This window comes from Oenanthe melanoleuca, chromosome 1 (genome assembly GCF_029582105.1).
Source record: "Oenanthe melanoleuca isolate GR-GAL-2019-014 chromosome 1, OMel1.0, whole genome shotgun sequence".
In the NCBI taxonomy this organism is placed as follows: Eukaryota; Metazoa; Chordata; class Aves; order Passeriformes; family Muscicapidae; genus Oenanthe; species Oenanthe melanoleuca.
In genome coordinates, this window is record NC_079333.1 from 22,280,636 (window position 1) to 22,298,690 (window position 18,055).

The 18,055-nt window shown below is 44.6% G+C and overlaps 1 protein-coding gene across 5 annotated transcripts in view; it reads right to left on the bottom strand.

Moving 5' to 3' along the window:
- LSAMP (limbic system associated membrane protein) overlaps positions 1–18,055 on the bottom strand; it is a 979,688-nt gene that overhangs the window by 105,247 nt on the left and 856,386 nt on the right. For all 5 annotated transcript variants that reach the window (XM_056490684.1, XM_056490700.1, XM_056490665.1 and 2 more), the window contains one exon: positions 834–959. In XM_056490684.1, coding sequence (XP_056346659.1) covers positions 834–959 — 126 coding nt within the window. The remainder of the gene's footprint in view (positions 1–833; positions 960–18,055) is intronic.

Below are 18,055 nucleotides of genomic sequence, written 5' to 3' on the forward strand. Positions count from 1 at the left end.
TGTTTTCACTGTGCATTTTAGATTAAAGAGTATCTGATAGGAAAAGAAATCAGCTAGAGTTTTTCTCTCCTCCAAGAACATGATACAGAGGGACAGAAACCTACCTCTTGTTTTTACCCTACTGTTAAATCTTTAGGGGTTGAAGGTTTTCTTGTAATCCAAGCTCCTAACCCCAGAGTCTGGCCACTGAAAGGACACTGTCCTCCCAACTTTGCCACATCCTTGAGCATGGAGGGCACAGTCAGATAGCAGAACAAAGATTGTGAATTCTCCTTTATTCTGTTACCATCCTGACCTTCACTCACCTTGAAGACCAAATGCCTTCTTTACTCACCTCAGAAGACACAAGACTTCTGTCTGTCTGCCAAAGTGGAAAGCAATATGAAATTAAATATGAAAACTGGGCCGCTTTTTGCCTCTCCCTTTTAAGGCAAATCACTAGGAAGCAAATCCCATGCTTTTCAGAGAGAACCCCTTTTATGTACTGTTTCAACAGAGATATTTTCCCTCAGCCTAGCACCAGCAGCATTTCATCTCCAGCACTGTGCTGTGCATTACCAGCAATAGAGACTGGGACAAGTAGATGAAGACCTAAGCTAAACAGAATTACAGGTCCAATTCTGCAGAGGATTTATTGAAGTAATTTCATTTGTTCACTTGGAAAACCTGGTTATTGTGCCTGGGAATTCACACCACAAAGCAAACTTGAAGTACATTTAAGATTCATGCCACTTTTCTATAGTGGCCTGTATCACTACTGAAAATTTCTTTGATGCTGGAAGAGAAGGAAAGTACTGTAGAGTTCACAAATTGGATCCAGCTGGATTTCTTACCTGTAGGAGTGAGGTGCCTCCAGGTGATGACAGGCTCGGGACGCCCATTTGCCATGCAAACCAGGGTCACATTGCTGCCCTCGTTCACGGTGATGTCTGAGGAGATATTGGAGATCTTTGGTGGAACTGTGAAGACAAGAGAAAGTTTGACCTTGTTAGAAGCGGAGTTATGGAGGGCAGCTTGCCTGGCTTATTAATCTACCTACCTATTAACCAGTGCCAGCCACAAACTCATCTCACAGGCTGCATCCCTCTCACTACCACCTGGGCTTCTGAAATTACAGCAGAGTAGTGTGTACTGGGGTACAGTTTGTATTTCAAGGGTCTGCTGGTAGAAACGGCCTGTGCTGCAGCTGCAATGCTTTGTGTTTGGGCAGATTTGGGGGTCTTCATAAAATCACCTTTCAGAACTTGCCTGCCTACCTCAAGGCTGCATGGAAGGGGCAGCGGGCTCCAAGTATCATCCCAGCTAATTTTTACACACCATGGAGTCCCTGATGGGTCCCTGATTCTCCTGCAGGATTCCAGACTTCAATGCACTGACTTGGAGGGTGTATTTTTAATTGTTTTCTGTGACATCTTTCAGCCAAGAGGGATCCCCCATGGGCTACCTGCAGTAGGCAGCTCCTGGATGACTGCACCACACATGGCAGAGCACCAAAGGCACAGTAGAGTCTTTGAGATTCAAAGATCAGCCACGACTTGGGCATTCAAGATCCTTAAAAACTTTCCAAGCTGAGTTTGTGCCATGGGACCAGAGAGACCTTGAACTGGGACCTGAACAGCCACTTCCAGGTGTGGAGTGTGCCCAGCTGTTGTAGTCTTTCCTCTCTCACATCTTGCTTCCACATGTCATACCCCATGTCAGGTGGTGAGAAATTTTCACTAAAAAGGAATTCTCTAATTTTTTTTTTTTTTTATGTATTTTCAGCTTCCAAATTTGTGTGTAGCGAGGAATGAAACAACATAATTTTCTGCTTTGCTTACCACAGAGTAAACAGACAGCAGCTTCCCCTTCCCCCTCCCTGGCAAGAGTGGCTGATGGTCCTTTTGAGGCAAAACTGCCTATAAGCTAGGTGGGGAAAAGGAAATGAAGCCTGAAGAGAGCAACTTCCAGCTGTGTTGCTGGATTCACAGGAATGTTGTTTACAACCCACAGCTCATTAGCCCCTCTCTGTAGGCCCCAAAGTCAGGGACAATGCTTGAGTATCTATGACCATGGGACCCCCTTGAAGGAAGAGGACCTGTCAAACAAAGGGAGGCAGACATCTATTTCCCAACAGGCTCACTCAAACAGGCAAGGAGGGGTTTGAGACAGGTGCATTGGGAAAGGATTGCTGTGATCTGTGGAGAAGTGACCATGCAGAGGGCAGTGAAGGAGCAGCTGGGGGGGCAACACAATAGGGAAGGGTTTTGCACACCTCTAGAAAGCAGGACAGCTGGGGGCCCACCCCAAATGCCTGTGCACCAGTGAAAGTATCATGGTGGAAAAACAGGAGGAACCAGGTGGTCACACAGATTCACAGTGGGATGCGTGTGAAAAACCATTGGCATGACAGAGCTGGGGTGAGACAGCTCTTAGGACTGGCCTGTAACAAATACAGGCTTTCTAAGAAAGACAGGCTGGAGAGGAGAGAAAAAGAATTGCAAATCAGTGGCTGGCATGTACCCAGCTCTGGATGGTGAACTAGCTCAGGTGTAAGGATCAGAGGACATTGCAGTATCATCCCTGTTCCTTGGTGTTCATTACCAACCACTTGATTAAGAAGAGGCAATACTACTTTAGACAGGTAGAATAAGCCTCACAATGACAGTCCCTCATTAGGGACCAACCACCTTTGGTATTTGATATTTTCTGGAAGGGAGATGGTGCTAGGCACAAGCAGTCCAGGACATGTGGGGGTCCTTCAGGTTCAGCATGAGTTAGCAGGATGCCCTTGCAGCAAAGACCAAGCATCCTTGGTTGTATTAGAAAGAGTATAACCCCCTAAGTGGAGGAGAGTGTCTAAAACCCTTTACATGGTGCTTATTAGACAGCATCTCAGGCACCAGATCAGTTTTGGGCTCCCCAGTACAAGAAGATCATTGACACACTGGAGCAAGTCCACTGGAAGGCTCCCAAGATGGTCAGATGGCTATAGCACATGGCTTCCCAGGAGAAGCAAAGAGAAATGGGTCTGTTCAGTCTGAAGAAGAGAAGACTGAGGGAGATCTTATTGCTCTTACAAAAAGTAAGTGGGAACGTGCAGAAAAGACAGAGGCAGGCTTTTCTCAGAGTTGCACAGTGAACACTGAGAAGCAGCTAACAATGTAGGGGCTGCAATGTAAGGAAAATTCTGACTCAAAAGGAGGGAAGAGCTTTTACATTCAGAAAGTCAAGACAGGAACAGGCTCCTCAAAGAGGGGATGGAAACTCACCCCTGGAGATATGGAAAACTCACCTCCTTTCTTTCCCAGTGGATGAGGGGAACACCTTGTCTCATGGCTCAGGGCAGACCTGGACATTATTCCAGCCAGGAGATCTGCAGTCTGGCAGAGCCCTGAAAGTTCTGGTGTTGAAATCCAAACTGCTACTCTGACTTGGAGGGCCACCTCAGACCTGATACAAGACCAACATGCACAGGAGAGGACAGAGGGGCTTAGTCTGGGAAAGAACATCAGAGGCTGCTATTTCTGCAAGAGTTGTGGCCCAGGCATTCTGTCAGGGGACACAAGGACAGTGACTATGGAGCATCCTCAGCACAACTTCTCCATGGTGCATTGGCAAACCTGGGTAAGCAGAGCCCAGGAGTAAAACCAGTGGCTAGACCACATTTTGGGAATATTGCTGTAACCTCAAGGGGTTAACATCTGCATGAGGAAATAAAGCAGCAAACCAAGAAGGACTAAACTAAAGCAGGACTAGCAGGTGAAACTGTTGGCCAGAATGGTGCAATATCAAAATGGCTGAGGAGAGAGCAGCAAAAGCCACTACAGGGCAGCAGCAGAACTCCAGCTGGGACATGTATAAACTGCCACTCTCCAAAGCTGTCAGGACGTTTTACTTCACAGAGGATCAAGTAAATTCAGCCAGTACAAGCAGTTCTGACCATGCATACCAAATGCCCAAGAGGAAAAGCATGTGTCCAGATGGTCATATCTGGCTTGCCACTTTTTCAGATGAGGGCAAAAAGGACATCCAAGGCTGAAATCTTGTTAGGAGTATAATGGCTGGGTCCTTTCAGCTGCCACCTTGGTCAGAAGTCAAGGAAAGGCTAAGACAATGGGGAATAGGGCAGGAAATAATTTCCCTCTAAATTTAAAACCTGGCTTGGCTTCATCTGTTTAGAATCCAAAGCCAGTGGACAATAATTTCACTCAGATAAAAAGTCAGAGACTTTTAATTTTCAGGGCATCAAGCCAGCATGTTAAAATGCCAAAACTGTCAGCACCAGCAACAGTTAGCATTGCCTCCTTGGCACTTGTCATTACTTTGCACACATCTTTTTAGGACAACCTTAAAATGAGAAGCTTTGACCTTATTATTTTTCCCCATGTGTGGGTTGTATTGTGTTTTCACAGGTCCCAGACTGCTGGAAGAAGGACTGCTGAGAATAAAACCTCCTGGGACCAGAACCTTCTGGATGTCACAGCCTTCATTTGCCCAGCCAAATCCTGTCGACCCTCAAGTGGAAAATTCTTTTGTGACTGGCCTCTCTGAACCATTAGCAGAGGCAAACCACAGGCTGCAGTCCCACAGAAGGGCAAGTACTACAGCTCAACAGCACTTACAGGTATCTTCATATTTTGACTAACACCTTTTTACTTCAGGGGAAACCAGGCTGCTGCTGGACCCTTCTGGCTCCAAGAACCATGGGAAAGCGCTGCCAGGGTCTCTGGTACTGCTAAAAAAGGTAAGATGGCCAGATTTTCCCCATTCTTTCAGTGTAAATTATATGGAGTATCCATTACAGTGTGCTTAGGATCCCCTGGGTTAGGGTGGGGATGGGAAGCAGAGCCAGACATGAAAGGAAATACACACTGTAGTACCCCACTGCTCCATCCCCAGAGAGGGAGGATGCCCCACCCACAGTTGGGACTGAATTATGGAGAGTTGGGAGTAAACACTGAGAAGAATAGCTTGAAACTCACATATTTCTGCTCCATCCCCAGAGAGGGAGGATGCCCCACCCACAGCTGGGACTGATCATGGAGAGATGCGAGTAAACACTGAAAAGAATGGCTTGAAACTCACATATTTGTTTCTTCTGCATTTCACATCTACAGGATAAGGCTGATGCCAGCCCAGCATCTCATCTTCCACATCACTGACAGAAAATAGCAAACCCCAAAGTAACCAGTGGCCATTCTCCATGAGAGAAACTCACATTGGAAGAGAAGGAGAGCTGCAAGGCAGGAGTGAGACAAGGGCAGAGATACTGTAGGGTGTCCTGGACTGGGAGGACTGCAGGGCAGGAGGGGTACAAGGTCAGAGCTGGTGTGGGAGATTTTTAAGTCCCAAGAAAGACACAGTCATAGAGCTAGGTAGAACAGGCTAGTGCAGAAACAGCTTGCACCAAGCCTGTTCTAGTTAATTGCCATCAATCCTTCACTTCATGACAACTGCAACTCACATTAATTTAAATAATAAGAAAGACTGAGACATGAAAAATAGATCATGCTCCCCCAGCACAATCACTGTTGCTCTCCAGATGAAAGCAGGTGATTTGTTTCCACAAAACTACCCGCTACAGCAGTTATTACAGACCAGGGGCTGCGTACGGGAGGCAGCAAGGAAACCACAAACAAGCAAACACGCAAACATCTGCTGCTGTTATCCTTGCCTTTTATAACCAAGCCCTTCAGAGCTCAAAACTCCTCCTGAGACATTACCTGTGATAGTGTGGGCGGGCTGGATCAGTGTTCTGATTCAAGGCCATGGAAGGAGGAAAGGAGCAGTGCTACACCCCTAACATCATTAAACGAGTGAGCCCAAAGTAAGACACAAATTCATATGCAGAAGGCCATCTCTCCCTAGTACCTTTCCAGGAGTGCAATGGGGGATGGAACAAGAAAGCATCAAGGCCACCCTTGCTAAAACACAGCTTCTAGAGATCTTTTCCTAATGTAGTTCATGCAGAACCTGACCCATGCCACAGCTCCCAAACAGTTCAGATCCCAGCCTTTTGATCAGAGCACCTAGACACAGCACAGGCACAAAGCAGCAAGACTGCTGAGCAGAAGTGGTACAAGGGGTACTTATAGGCTGGGGGAAGCAGTTCCTGGCTGCTGCACTGATGGCACTCCACTTTCATGATGCTTCACATGACTCCTCAATGCAGCAGGAGGATGGGTTTGTGAGAAAAGGGCAGGAAGAACAGGACTAGGAACTCAGTTCGGGTATGACAGAATAAAAAATGCAAACTGAGGGACGGTGGACACCTTATTGGGAAACTCTGAGAAGTGTAAATGCACTCACATGAAATTCAGTCTTCCCTCTTGGTAAACAGTGCCCTGCATCTAAGACCCTTGGATGGAGCTTTCCATTGTGGGACAGCTACTCTCCAATCTCCAACTCCAAGACTGCTCAACAGTACAGTATTCTTTCAATAAGTTACAGAATACATTAAAAAAATACAGCTCTTATTCCCAGTCTGTAGATAATAATACAGAAAAAGCTGCTGTCTATAATACAGCAAAAGCTATTTAATACCTCCAAGACACAGATGCAAACAATATTGAAACTGCCTAAGAAAGTCCATAAGCTTCATTTAAGTGGTCTAACTGCTTGTCCAAAAAAGGGCACCTCTGATACAAATGGAAAGTCTCAATCCCTTCCATATATTCTTATTAGTTGCTTCCTCCAGCTTATTTCCTTCCTCTCTATTGGCAAGTAGGACCCCCATCTGCTGGATAAAATTAAGAGTCCCACCCACTAATACACAGGAGTCACCAACTCTCATGGCAAAGAAAAGAAAACATCAGGACTTCTCTCCAAAGTCAAAGGAACTTTGCAGCCACTAAAACCCTCCCCAGGTGCCTATCAATTAGCCTTGAGAGTTCTTATTTCCTTATCCCCAGATCCCAATTAACAGCACTTTATAAAAAACGCTAATAAGCCCCAAGGCAGAGGTAGGGGGGATGCTGACCATCATATGGTCCTTCAGTGCTTTAGAACAGCCACCTTGCTCACCACAATTAGGGGTCCTTTCCTGGGGCAATTAATTGACAGCAAATTGGCCTCATTACTCATTGTTTAGTTAAAGTGTTTAGCGGTGAAAAGGGAACCTGAAGAAGGGGCTGAGCTGCTAAACACAACTAAATGGTTTAATTTCCCTCTTATGTGTGCAGAAGGCTAATCACAGCTCTGTACAGCCATAACAAGAAATGGCTTGTTGATGCTGAAGTCCGAAAATGGAGCAAGCTGAGGGCTGGAAAGCAAAATCCAGACACCCTTTGGGATGCAGCATGGTAATGTTTCTGAAGCATTCTACAGAAGAAATGTGTCATCAGACCCAAGATGTGTTTTTTACGGTCTGATTCACGCTGCAGCCTCAGCCAGAGGGAGACGAAGCTGTCAGCAGAGCGAGAGGGCAGAGAGGGAAGTTGTTGAACTTCATTAAAGACAGTGGACTCTGAAAGAGCCTTCTGACCTTCCACTCTGCTAGGCTTGTTTCATTCTCGCTCAGCATTAAAGCTTCTGTGAAGTAGAGGCACATGCTGAAGGCTTGGTTTTATTCTTTAATCCCCTGGGAACCAAAAACCTCTCAAAATACACTACTGAGCTTTCACAAGGTGTAAAAATTCCCTCTGTATGTTGTCTGAAAGCGAGTGCCTCGTCCCGTGGCCTTTAGGGAAGAGTCTGTGACAGCCAGAGCGTGGACACCCTTTAAAAGATGCGCAGCTCCCAACCCATAGTGTGCTCCCCCACTGCTCTGCACCACCGGGGCTGATCTCCATCAAGCATCGCTGCTGATGCCAAGAGAGGCCAGGCAGAAGGAGGCACAGGGGCTGCTAGCCTGGGCCTTGCCTCCATCATGCAGCTGAGACACCAGGCAGGAAATGGTTTAAAATCCAGATGGGGACTGTGCATATCACACTGCCCGGGAGCAGAGAAGCAGACAGGATCCTGCAAATCAAAGCCATGTGCAAAGCTACCCATGAGCTGAGTAGCATGTCAGAGCACACTGCATTGGAGAGTAAGAGCTTACAAGCCAAAACGTTTTGTGTAAAGGAATGCTCTGCCTCATCCAATTTATAGTTAAGTGTCTGGACTATTTTTCTGTGTAACATTCCACAGGAAGCCCTTCCAGTACATTCTTTCTTTCTTAGCAGAGAGCAGCAGAGTGTGAACTGTCCCATTCCTGAGCTGTTGGAAAAGTCAGCACAGAACTGGGCTCAATTCCTTGCACTCATTCTCACTGATTTTACTTTTTACAAACTCATCTCCATTAAATTTTCAGGAGCGAAATTATTTAGCTTCCACTCTGGGAGAAACACAGAACATCTTAAATCTCAAGCCAGCCGTGTTTTTCAATGCACTAAGGTGACAGTGTAGGTCAGGGTTAAAAGCAGTCCTTTTCATAGCCCAGCACCTCCACTTCAAAACTGGATGCCAGCCTTGTACTCTAAAGCAGCTCCAGCTCCGAGTCTGAGATCCAGCTTTTACCCAGTGCTGCTTGTATTTCACCCACACCTGGCTTTTTGGTGTGCCCTCACCAAGCACCGGTTACAGCACCCACATTTTTGGATCCTGATGCAGTCCAGGACAGAAGGTTCTCAGTAATGTGCTCAGCATGTAAATGAAAGCATAAAACACAAGCCAAGCATATGCCCAATATCAGCTTATCACCAGAGTTGCACCTCTGCATATAAAGTTCTTTGCTACAAACCTTCCTTTTCTTTTCTATTAACATACTGAATTTATGCCACTCATCTGTGGTTCCTGTCTTTAAAGCACTGCTCTGTGCATTTGCTGTTTGTGTTGCTAGAGTTCTTTCTGCTTGTAAAACTGACTTCAAGAGCTTTATGGCTAACCCTCCTAAAGGAGCCTGCTGTGACAACACAGCCTTCCTCACAGGACATGTAAACAACAACAGAAGTGCTTGCCATGCTAATCCCCAGGGATTAACTCTTGGAATGCCACCTAATCCCAAACATATTAAGGATTGCAGATGTACACAGCTTTTGGTCTTTGTTTCAAGTGTGCTTACATGTTCCCTTAGACTGTTCTTTTTAAATCTGGTAAGTATTTACTTATGGGACTGAAACAATACAAAATCTTTCTTTCTGCACACATAATCAGCATCCTGGAAGAGAAATCCTATGAGAAAAGTTGTCCTTAGTGTTCACGTCCTCCAAAGACATTTCTGAAAATTTTCCTAAGAAGAACTTTTTCACAAAAACATTAAGCATGTTGGATGTATATGGCATGCAGCTGAGTCCTAATATTCAGCCTTTCTAGGCTTGGTTCAGAGCCAAGGGATCTTCTCCTTTGATGTTAATGACCTTTGGACAAATCCTTATATAGCAAGAATAGGTGACGGCTTCATGAAATGCTGCAGCCAGAACAGGGATGCTTTATTAGCCAGTTGAGGGACAAAAAGCAAGATTATGGGTTTTTAACTGTGTTCCAGCAGCCCTTGGCTCCTGCCTGTTAACTCCTTCTTTAGGATATAGACTAGGGAGCACTGGCCAGGTATGAGGGGAAAAAATAAGAGAAAAGCCTATGTCATTCCAGGTCATGCAAGAGGTACAGGTCCAGAGAAGGCCCTGATTAGGCAAATGGGGGAGTAAAATAATTTCATCTAATACCCCACTCTGGCTAGAGACACAGAGATAAATTTTTTATTTGTTTGTTTTCAGATCTTATGCTGTTGCTTATATTCAGCTCATTAGGGACAGGGTACAACCAACAGAACAACCATCATGAACCACTGATGAACATCCATATAAAGGCTGAGTGAAAAACCCATCTCTCTCCAAAGCCTGTTCTCAGATTCCCTTGGCTGCCCATGGTTTATCCCACATCCTCTTTGACAAGCCACAGGGTGATAAATATGACTCTCAAAGTGTCTCCTGCATACCACATACCCAAGCATCTGGCTCTCTTTCAACTGAGGCAGCTTCTCAGCGACAAGCCTCTCACTCAAATCAAATGCATGTGGTACATGCAGAGTATTTTTTATTAGCAGGCTTTCCTTTCTTATACATTGTAGTGAGCAAAATGGAGCAGGGCAGCTTGCTGTAACCACCTTTCAAGATTGCTTTCAGGCTTCTAGAGGAGCAGAAAGCTACAGCAGCACTTTGGAAATGCTGGGTTTGGTTTCAGGCAAAAGTATAAAGAACAAAGATAATAATCCCATACTGGGACCTTTCTTTACACAGAATCACAGAATTCTTTACACAGAATCACAGAATGTCGTGGGTTGGAAGGGATATTAAATCTAAAATCATCTAGTTCCAACTCTCCTGCTGTGGTCAGGGACATCTTTTACCAGATCAGGTTGCTCAGAGCTTCATCTAACCTGGCCTTGAACACTTCCAGGGATGTGGCATGCACATCTCTGGGCAACCTGTTCCAGTGCCTCATTACTCTTATAGTGAAGAATTTCTTCCATACATCTAATCTAAACCTGCCTTCTTTCAGTTTTAAGCCATTTCCCCAACCTGTCACTACATGCTTTTGTCAATATTCTCCACCATCCTTCTGAAGAGATTCCTTCAGGTACTGGAAGGCACTGGAAATTAGGTCACCACAAAGCCGTCTGTTCTCCAGGCTGAACAATCACAATTCTCTTAGTCTTTCCTTGTAGAAGAGATGCTCCATCCCTCTAACCACCCTGGTATTCCTCCTCTGGGCTCACTCCAACAGGTCCATGTCCTTCCTGTGCTGGGGGCTCCAGAGCTGGATGCAGCACTACAGGCAAGGATCTCACAGACCAAAGTAGAGGGGTGGAATTCCCTCTCACCCTTCTGGCCACACTGCTTTGGATGCAGCCCATGATTCAATTGGCTTTCTGGGCTACAAGAACACATTGCTGGATTGCACTGTCACTATTTCTGGATCTAGAGATGTTGGCCTTTCCCACCACACACAGTTATAAAATGCCAGCTGTGAGACCTTCACTTGATAGCCATTGTTTAGCTTGGTGATAGCTGCAGCAGCCTCACTTCTAAAGGCCAGGGTGTTATCATCAGCCATCTGAGAAGGGAAAGCTGAGGAGTTCAAGGCAAAGAATCCCTCCTGCCACAAATGCTAATTTACACCAGTCTGGTACAGCAGAAAAGAGGAAAAAAACAAATGCAGTACTCCTGAAGTAAAGGCATCTTTGAACAAAGCAGGCAGCTGGCTAGAGCTGAGATGTGATTGTGGTGATCTCCTTCCCACAAAGCAGCCAAGAGCCAAGGTTTCCTGAGAAGGACAGTTTCTGCTGTTGGAGCTTCCCTGCCAAAACAAAGTGCTTTGTTTTGGTTCAGCCACATGCAAGAGCACCTTGACATCTTGGAATATTCCTACTGTTTTCCTTTCCAAGCTTTGCTGTGTTGTAAAGATGTGCTGCATACATGCAGACAGCCTCAAAGGGAGGGAAGGGATGAATCCCAAGAGCTTTGCTCTGTAAACATATGACATTGAATTGGTGCCATTTCAATTAAAGGTGAATCTCTCCCAGACTGCCAGGAATGAGGCTTATTCCTTGTAGTCTGCAGCTTTACTAGGACATGTAAAAACACTTTCTCCTTCCCCCAGAGTAGTTCAAGGCTCCCCTCTTCAAAGCTAATGGTTTGCTACTCTCAGTGTTACAAACTGAGGGAATCATAGAATGGATAAGGTTAAAAGGGGTGACAGTGGGTCATCTGGTCCAACCTTCCTGGTCAAGTATTGTCCTAGACTACACTGTCCATTCAGGAGGATGAGGTTACACCCAGAAGGGTTGCCAGCACCTTTGTGTTTAGTGGGACAACATCTTTACAGACAACTTTCATCTAAGATTCTGCCAGCGAATACTCACCACCCCAGAAATCCAGTGCTACTGGCTGCAGAGTAGGAACGAGGTATCTCCTCTGATTTACAACAAAGAACACAAACAAAAAAAAACTGCAAATACTTCCACTGCAGTAGGGAATCAAAAACTAGGTCCAATGAGAAATGCAAGCTGTATGTCCCTACTGTGACAGAACATCCACATTTAAGCCTCTAAAAAACTGAAGGAATCATTCAGGTAGTCTGGTAGTCCACATTCAGTGATTGTTCTATACAGTTGTGCTCCACCTTTCTAAGGCTCAGTTCTCATTCTCACTCTTAGGGAACGAGTGCGTGTGAGAGACTGGTACTCTACTGCTGTCACAAGAGGTGTGACACCTTATCCCTCAACAGCTCCAACAGGTGAGTAGAAGGGTTAGAGGAGAATATCTGCAAAGCCTCAGACTGTTCTTTATGAGGAATTAACAAGCTGCAAAGTCCTTTGACAGAACAAAAAGGGCAAATGCAAGGCAGATGAAACAGTCTGATGCTTCACTGCTGGTATAAATTAAAGAGAACATGAAATACTCTTTTCCATGAGAGGAAGTGCAAAGAAGGAGACAATCAGCCCTGCGGTTCATAAACTCAAGGTAAAAATCTGGCCCCTCAAAATACTGTGCAATCTGAACAGGAATAGTAGAAATGTAATCAATATAGTTAAGGATACTGATGAATGATAAGGGTACAGCCATACACTTTCCTTTCTGATGCTCACGATATACTGGAGTCTGCAAAAGTTATTTCCCCAAAGTATAAAGAGTGATAAAAAAGAAAAAGAAACTTTGCATCAGAACATAATTCTGAAAACTCTTCCAAAGCCTGAAGAAAAGCAGAGATACAGCTGAGATGGCATCACACGATGGATCAACCTGCCACTGGATTGGGCACAGACACTCATGACAAATAGGCACAAGGGATGCAGCACAAATACAGTGTGACACTATATCCTGGGCATATGCTTGATGCATGGAGGATTAAATGCCACACACACACTGTCCTGGGTAGATTGTATCTAGTGCTGACAGATACCTGAGGGATCTGTCTCTTCCTTTATACACTTTGGCAATTGCCATGCCAACAAAGGATTATGGGAACCTGGGCGGGGGTGACAAGGAGCGATCATTTCCTACTCTGTTTAAAAGAGACTTTATCCTCTGGGGGGATTTTGTCAAGACGCTGGATTTCTTTTGAAATTATATTTCTACCTGCCTATACACATTTGAGGTTGATGGGCTTTTCTCCTTTCTTCTGTCCCTCTAGCACAACACCACATTTTTCTGGAGTCCCAAACAACCTTAAAGCAAATGTGGCTTTCGTAAGTGGGTTTGAATAGTGCAGCCCTCAGCCCTGGTCTCCATGCAAGCTGCAAAGGCAGGAAGAGAGCCAACATGCTATAAAGGCCAATTCCTCTCCCTCTGGTGAGCCCTGTGATTGACATCTCTGTTCCTCGAGAGAGATGGACTGTCTTGAGTGTGAGATAGCTAACTATCACCTGGGGAGGTGATTAGAGGAGAAGGAGAGAAAGAGGGGAACACAGACAGACAGAAAGGCAAAGAAAGACAGACAGAAAGGAGAGCTGAGGAGGGGGAAGGAGGAAAGGACTGACAGTGTAGTGCAGATGAGAGAAAGACAGTAGCGCTTGATGAATTAAGTTGTCAACTTTGGCATCACCTGTGTACCATGTCATGCCAATAAATTCATTGAAGCTGAACCTGCACCGTGAGTCAAGAGTGAGAGAGTGCTGATGGAAGGAAGAAATAACAGCCCATTTAAAGACTCAGAGCAATTTATGTGTTACCTCAGGAGGGAAGTAGTGACAATGGGAAGGAGAGGTGCTTCCCCATCATGCTGGGCAGGGAAGCTTGTTTTGGATTCAAGCTGTCAACCCAGTCGCTCTGCAGACAGTAAAGAGGTAGAGACAGAGACTTGGTTCAATAAAGAGAAAGGCAGTGCAGAGGCTTGCTGGGGTCCAAGGGGAACACATGCCTTGGCATATATGCCTCAGGAAATCCCTTGAGGTGCTGAGAGAAGATGTTGAGAACAAGAAGCCAGGTACCCCATTGTGAAAGGAGACAAAGGGTGTAGAGCACAGTCAGCACTGCAGCACTGAAGGAGCATGAAGGAAAACAGAGCACAGCTCTGGCACAGAGGGGTGGCTGTGCTGGAAAGGAGGAACACAAAGTCCTCTTCTGACTCTGAAGTTGGAAACGTGGCACTGAGATGTGAACAGCTTTGACAGGCTGTACCAGGGAAGTACTGTGCCAAGGTGCTTTCCTGCACAGCTAAGGAGATTCTCACTAACTTTTTAAAGGATTCTGTGTATGTCTTAAAAGAGGAGCTCACAGGCTCCTTCCATCCCTCAGAACAGCAAAGTCTGCTGGATATGGCTGAGGAATAGGAAAACCAATGCTACAATGCCCTCACCCAATACATTTTTTCTCCTCCTGCCACTACAGCTTCCCAAACTGAGGAGTATCTGACCCACTTGTTTGAGAAATACATCTGCCTCTTTACTCCTTTCCTTTCTTTCATCCAACTCACCACTTCCCACAGAGGAGCTTTGGCAACCCTTGCGCTCACAGACGATGGTTAGCTCCTAACAAAAGCTCTCTTATCAGCCACAGGGACTAAGAGTGGTAGAGGCTGATTTCCAAAGCAACCTGAGACCCCCTGTGACCTCATTTGCAGCCATCCAGAGATGTTTACATTCATGTGACAAGACATGTTCACTGACCCTTGCAATGAGCGGATCCCAACCAAGCGCCAGGCCCGGCACCAGGAAAGAGAGGAGCACCACCTGCTCTGAGATTCATTCCTCTCATGGCCTCTGCTGCTATGTGCTCCTCTGATGCCACAAGCCTGCACGGAGGGGAGGGAAGGAGGAGAAAGGAAAAAACCTAGATTTGTCCCTCAGGAAGAAGTATTGGTGGTATTTCCTTCAATCAGGGAGAAATTCTGACTCAGCCACACAAGTAGAAAAGCTAGTCTTTTCAGCCGGAGTGGAGCACTGACGATTTACAGCTGTTCAGGGTATTTGGAAAGTTTGGATAGAAATGTGTGTGCACATGCATAACATTTCACAAATCCATGCAGAGGAAATAACACATATGGCATAAAACTAACTTATGTGGATATCTGTGTGCACACATATAAAAACATAAACATAATTAGAATGCGTATATGTTTATAGTTAGATACATACTGATATGTGCATATCTGCAAATACTGCCATTTGCTCCTGAAACCCCCAGCCTCTTTGGGAGCTCTTGTTTGGCTGCTGTTTTGCAAGCAGCCAGGCAGCCACGACACAGCTGCCTGGACTGGGGTCCCCTGAGCTGTGTGGTGCAGCTCTGCTGGCTGCGTTCAATTTGACATCAAATGAGAGCAGGGATCTCGCTCAGCCAAGCTCTGTTCTGATCTGACTGGTGCCCAAATCAGCTCAGCTGTAGTGCCCCCGGGCTGTGGCACTGTATTAAAGTTGAGGGCAGCTTTAATCTGCTTCATCGTTTGCACAGTGGAAGCTGTACTTGGCCTACTGGGAAATTATGAGCATGTCCCTCATTCAAGTAAAGTGGACATTTCCAGGAGTTGTGATCTTTGTGTTCATGTAACTTAGTTTAAATGATCTAAGCTTGTGGCTTCCAGTCATTCTCATTCTGAGGGCACCTTGTCATTTCCTAGGGAAGCTAGCTGTACCGTTCAGGGAATGTAACTCTCCTAACAATAGGTTTGGTTTTCATGAAGTTCATGGACTTCCTGAGAGTTACAGACTACGATGGTCAGATGGATTTTCACTTACTATAGGGAAGAAGGAAAAAAGCCTCATAGTTCATAGTCTTCTTCTGTCAGGGGTATTGAGTTGATTATTACCCCCTTTAGCAACAGGAATAAAAACAGAGAGCTGCAGACACGGGGATCTTTTGCCATGTGTAGGGGCCTGTGGTACACTTAAGCATCCCTGTCTCCTTGAAAGTTTACAGGGACATCCTGCCCCACAAGAAATCACTTCTAACCACACACACGTCCTCATGGACAGTGTTGCTCCTGAAGGCACCCCACTGACTCTGCATTGCCTAGACATCCCACCCACAACAGGACAATGGGACACACATGTAAATCCCTGAATGCCAGGATGTCAGAGCACAAAACCTACACCATCAATATGGATGCTGGCCTTGGTGGCAGTGATCACAGCTGTAGGAGGACTGTGTTAATATTTGGAAAATGTAATTTGTATATGTGAGACTATGCAGAATAAACAGTATTAGTCAAGAACATTCTCTTCCTCAAAAAGCCATTTAAAACCAACCATGACCAACTTATATTCTTGTAACTGCTGAGAATCCCAGGACACCTCAAAGGTGGTTTGCCTTCATCTGTATCAACTGAGCAAGAGATAAATGTATAGTAAGGAAGTGTTTAGATCATGCTAGAGACTATGGAAAGGAAGAATGACTTTTATTTGGAAAGACTGTTCAACAGAAGAGATGACAATTAATAAAGAAATAAAAATAGGTGACATTCATTATGACATTTAAAAGACTAGATGCTAAGTATTTGTTAAAATACCACATGGTCTGAAAGAAGGCAATAAAAGAAAAATGGCTTAGAAAAGCAGTGAGTAATGGTGACCCAATCCATTTAACTATTGACAAAACACAGGTGAGGAAATGTGCAGGAGAAAAAAAATCTCTACAAATCATCAGCTAATGGATTAAATGCATCTGAGTGTGAGATGGAAATTAACTGATCAATTCACTCAACAGCTGCTAATTATATGTGACAAGGCAGGCAGACTCCAGAAGTCTAGGGAGCTCAAAGGAAAACAGTGCTGGTAGAAAAATTTGAAGGCTGCCTCTTGCCACTATAGGGTGTGACATTTGCCCCGGTGAGAGAATGTCACTGTCACTAAATAACATTTAACTCTGCTATTGTTTGAAGTCTGTATTTCAAAGGCACAGAACTAGAGTTCTCTTTCACTGCTCTATAACAATTTGCAGCATTAGGTATAAATATATGGTATCAAAATTAACATGCCAATCTAAACAAAATTAAATGTAATGCTACAAAAATGAAACCTTTTTGCCTCATTGCAGTTAAACATTTTGACATTAGTGAAATGAAACTAGAAAGTTAAAATGATTTGTTGTGACACTCATCTGTCCAAAAAATTTTTTGCATCCCCATGCTCCTGCAAAATGCTTTTATGCCAAAAGAACTGATCTTCTGATAGGAAGTAATCTCACATTTTCTGATCATTACTTTCACAATTTCATTTTGAATTTTCATTAACACTAATATTTTCCACTTCCGTTTTGGCTTACACCATTTAGGAAATGATCACAGAGATATTGACTACTTTTTCTCTCCCCTTAGGCTTACACTTTGCATATATTGATCCCTTGGGACTCCTTTAAAGTCATGTCTTTGGAGAGTCAGCAGATTGTAGGATGTATAGAAAATAAATAAATACTAATGATGAATTAATTGATCACCAGGGAAAGATTAGTACCTAAGTGTGATTTTTCCTTGAATGAGATCAGAATGGGAACCTCACTGGTGCAATTCTCACCCTGCACTGTAGCACGAGTTTTGAATCCACTTTTGGAGTAAGGATAAGTGCTATACTAGCAATTAAATTATTAATTCATAGGGCAAAACCAGTGGCTTATAAAAAACCAGGCATATGAACCTGGTTTTAATACCCAAATTAGGTATCTCAGGCCTGACATTATGACACAAGCAATGAAATTTCTGGAGATGATGAGACCTGAGCCAAGGCAGTCTTCCAGATTCATCACACTAACAGTATTTATTATCTATTGTCAAACCCCAACTCTGTAACTTGTGGGGGTCCAGCATGTTCTATGTATTGCCTATAATACTATTTTTAGACTGTTTTTAAAATTCATGGTTGAAGGGAATTCAGAGGATGCAGTGTTTAATACAGTGCTTCATGAACTCCTGCTAGCAAATTTAATTCAATCTGTCTTGGGTTAGGAGCACTGTCACGGATTGGCAATTGCCTGAAGAACCATAAACAAGGGATAATGACAAGGGGCAGGTAGGAGCAAAGGTGTAAGCAGGTGTAAGCAAGGTGATGTTGGAGCCATGAGAGGTCTGTTTTCATTTAACATCTTTATTAATGAGCCTGAAGAGTAGCTTGCTAATGAGTGGTGGATGATGCTCAACTGGGAGGTGCTGCAAACATCCATAAGGA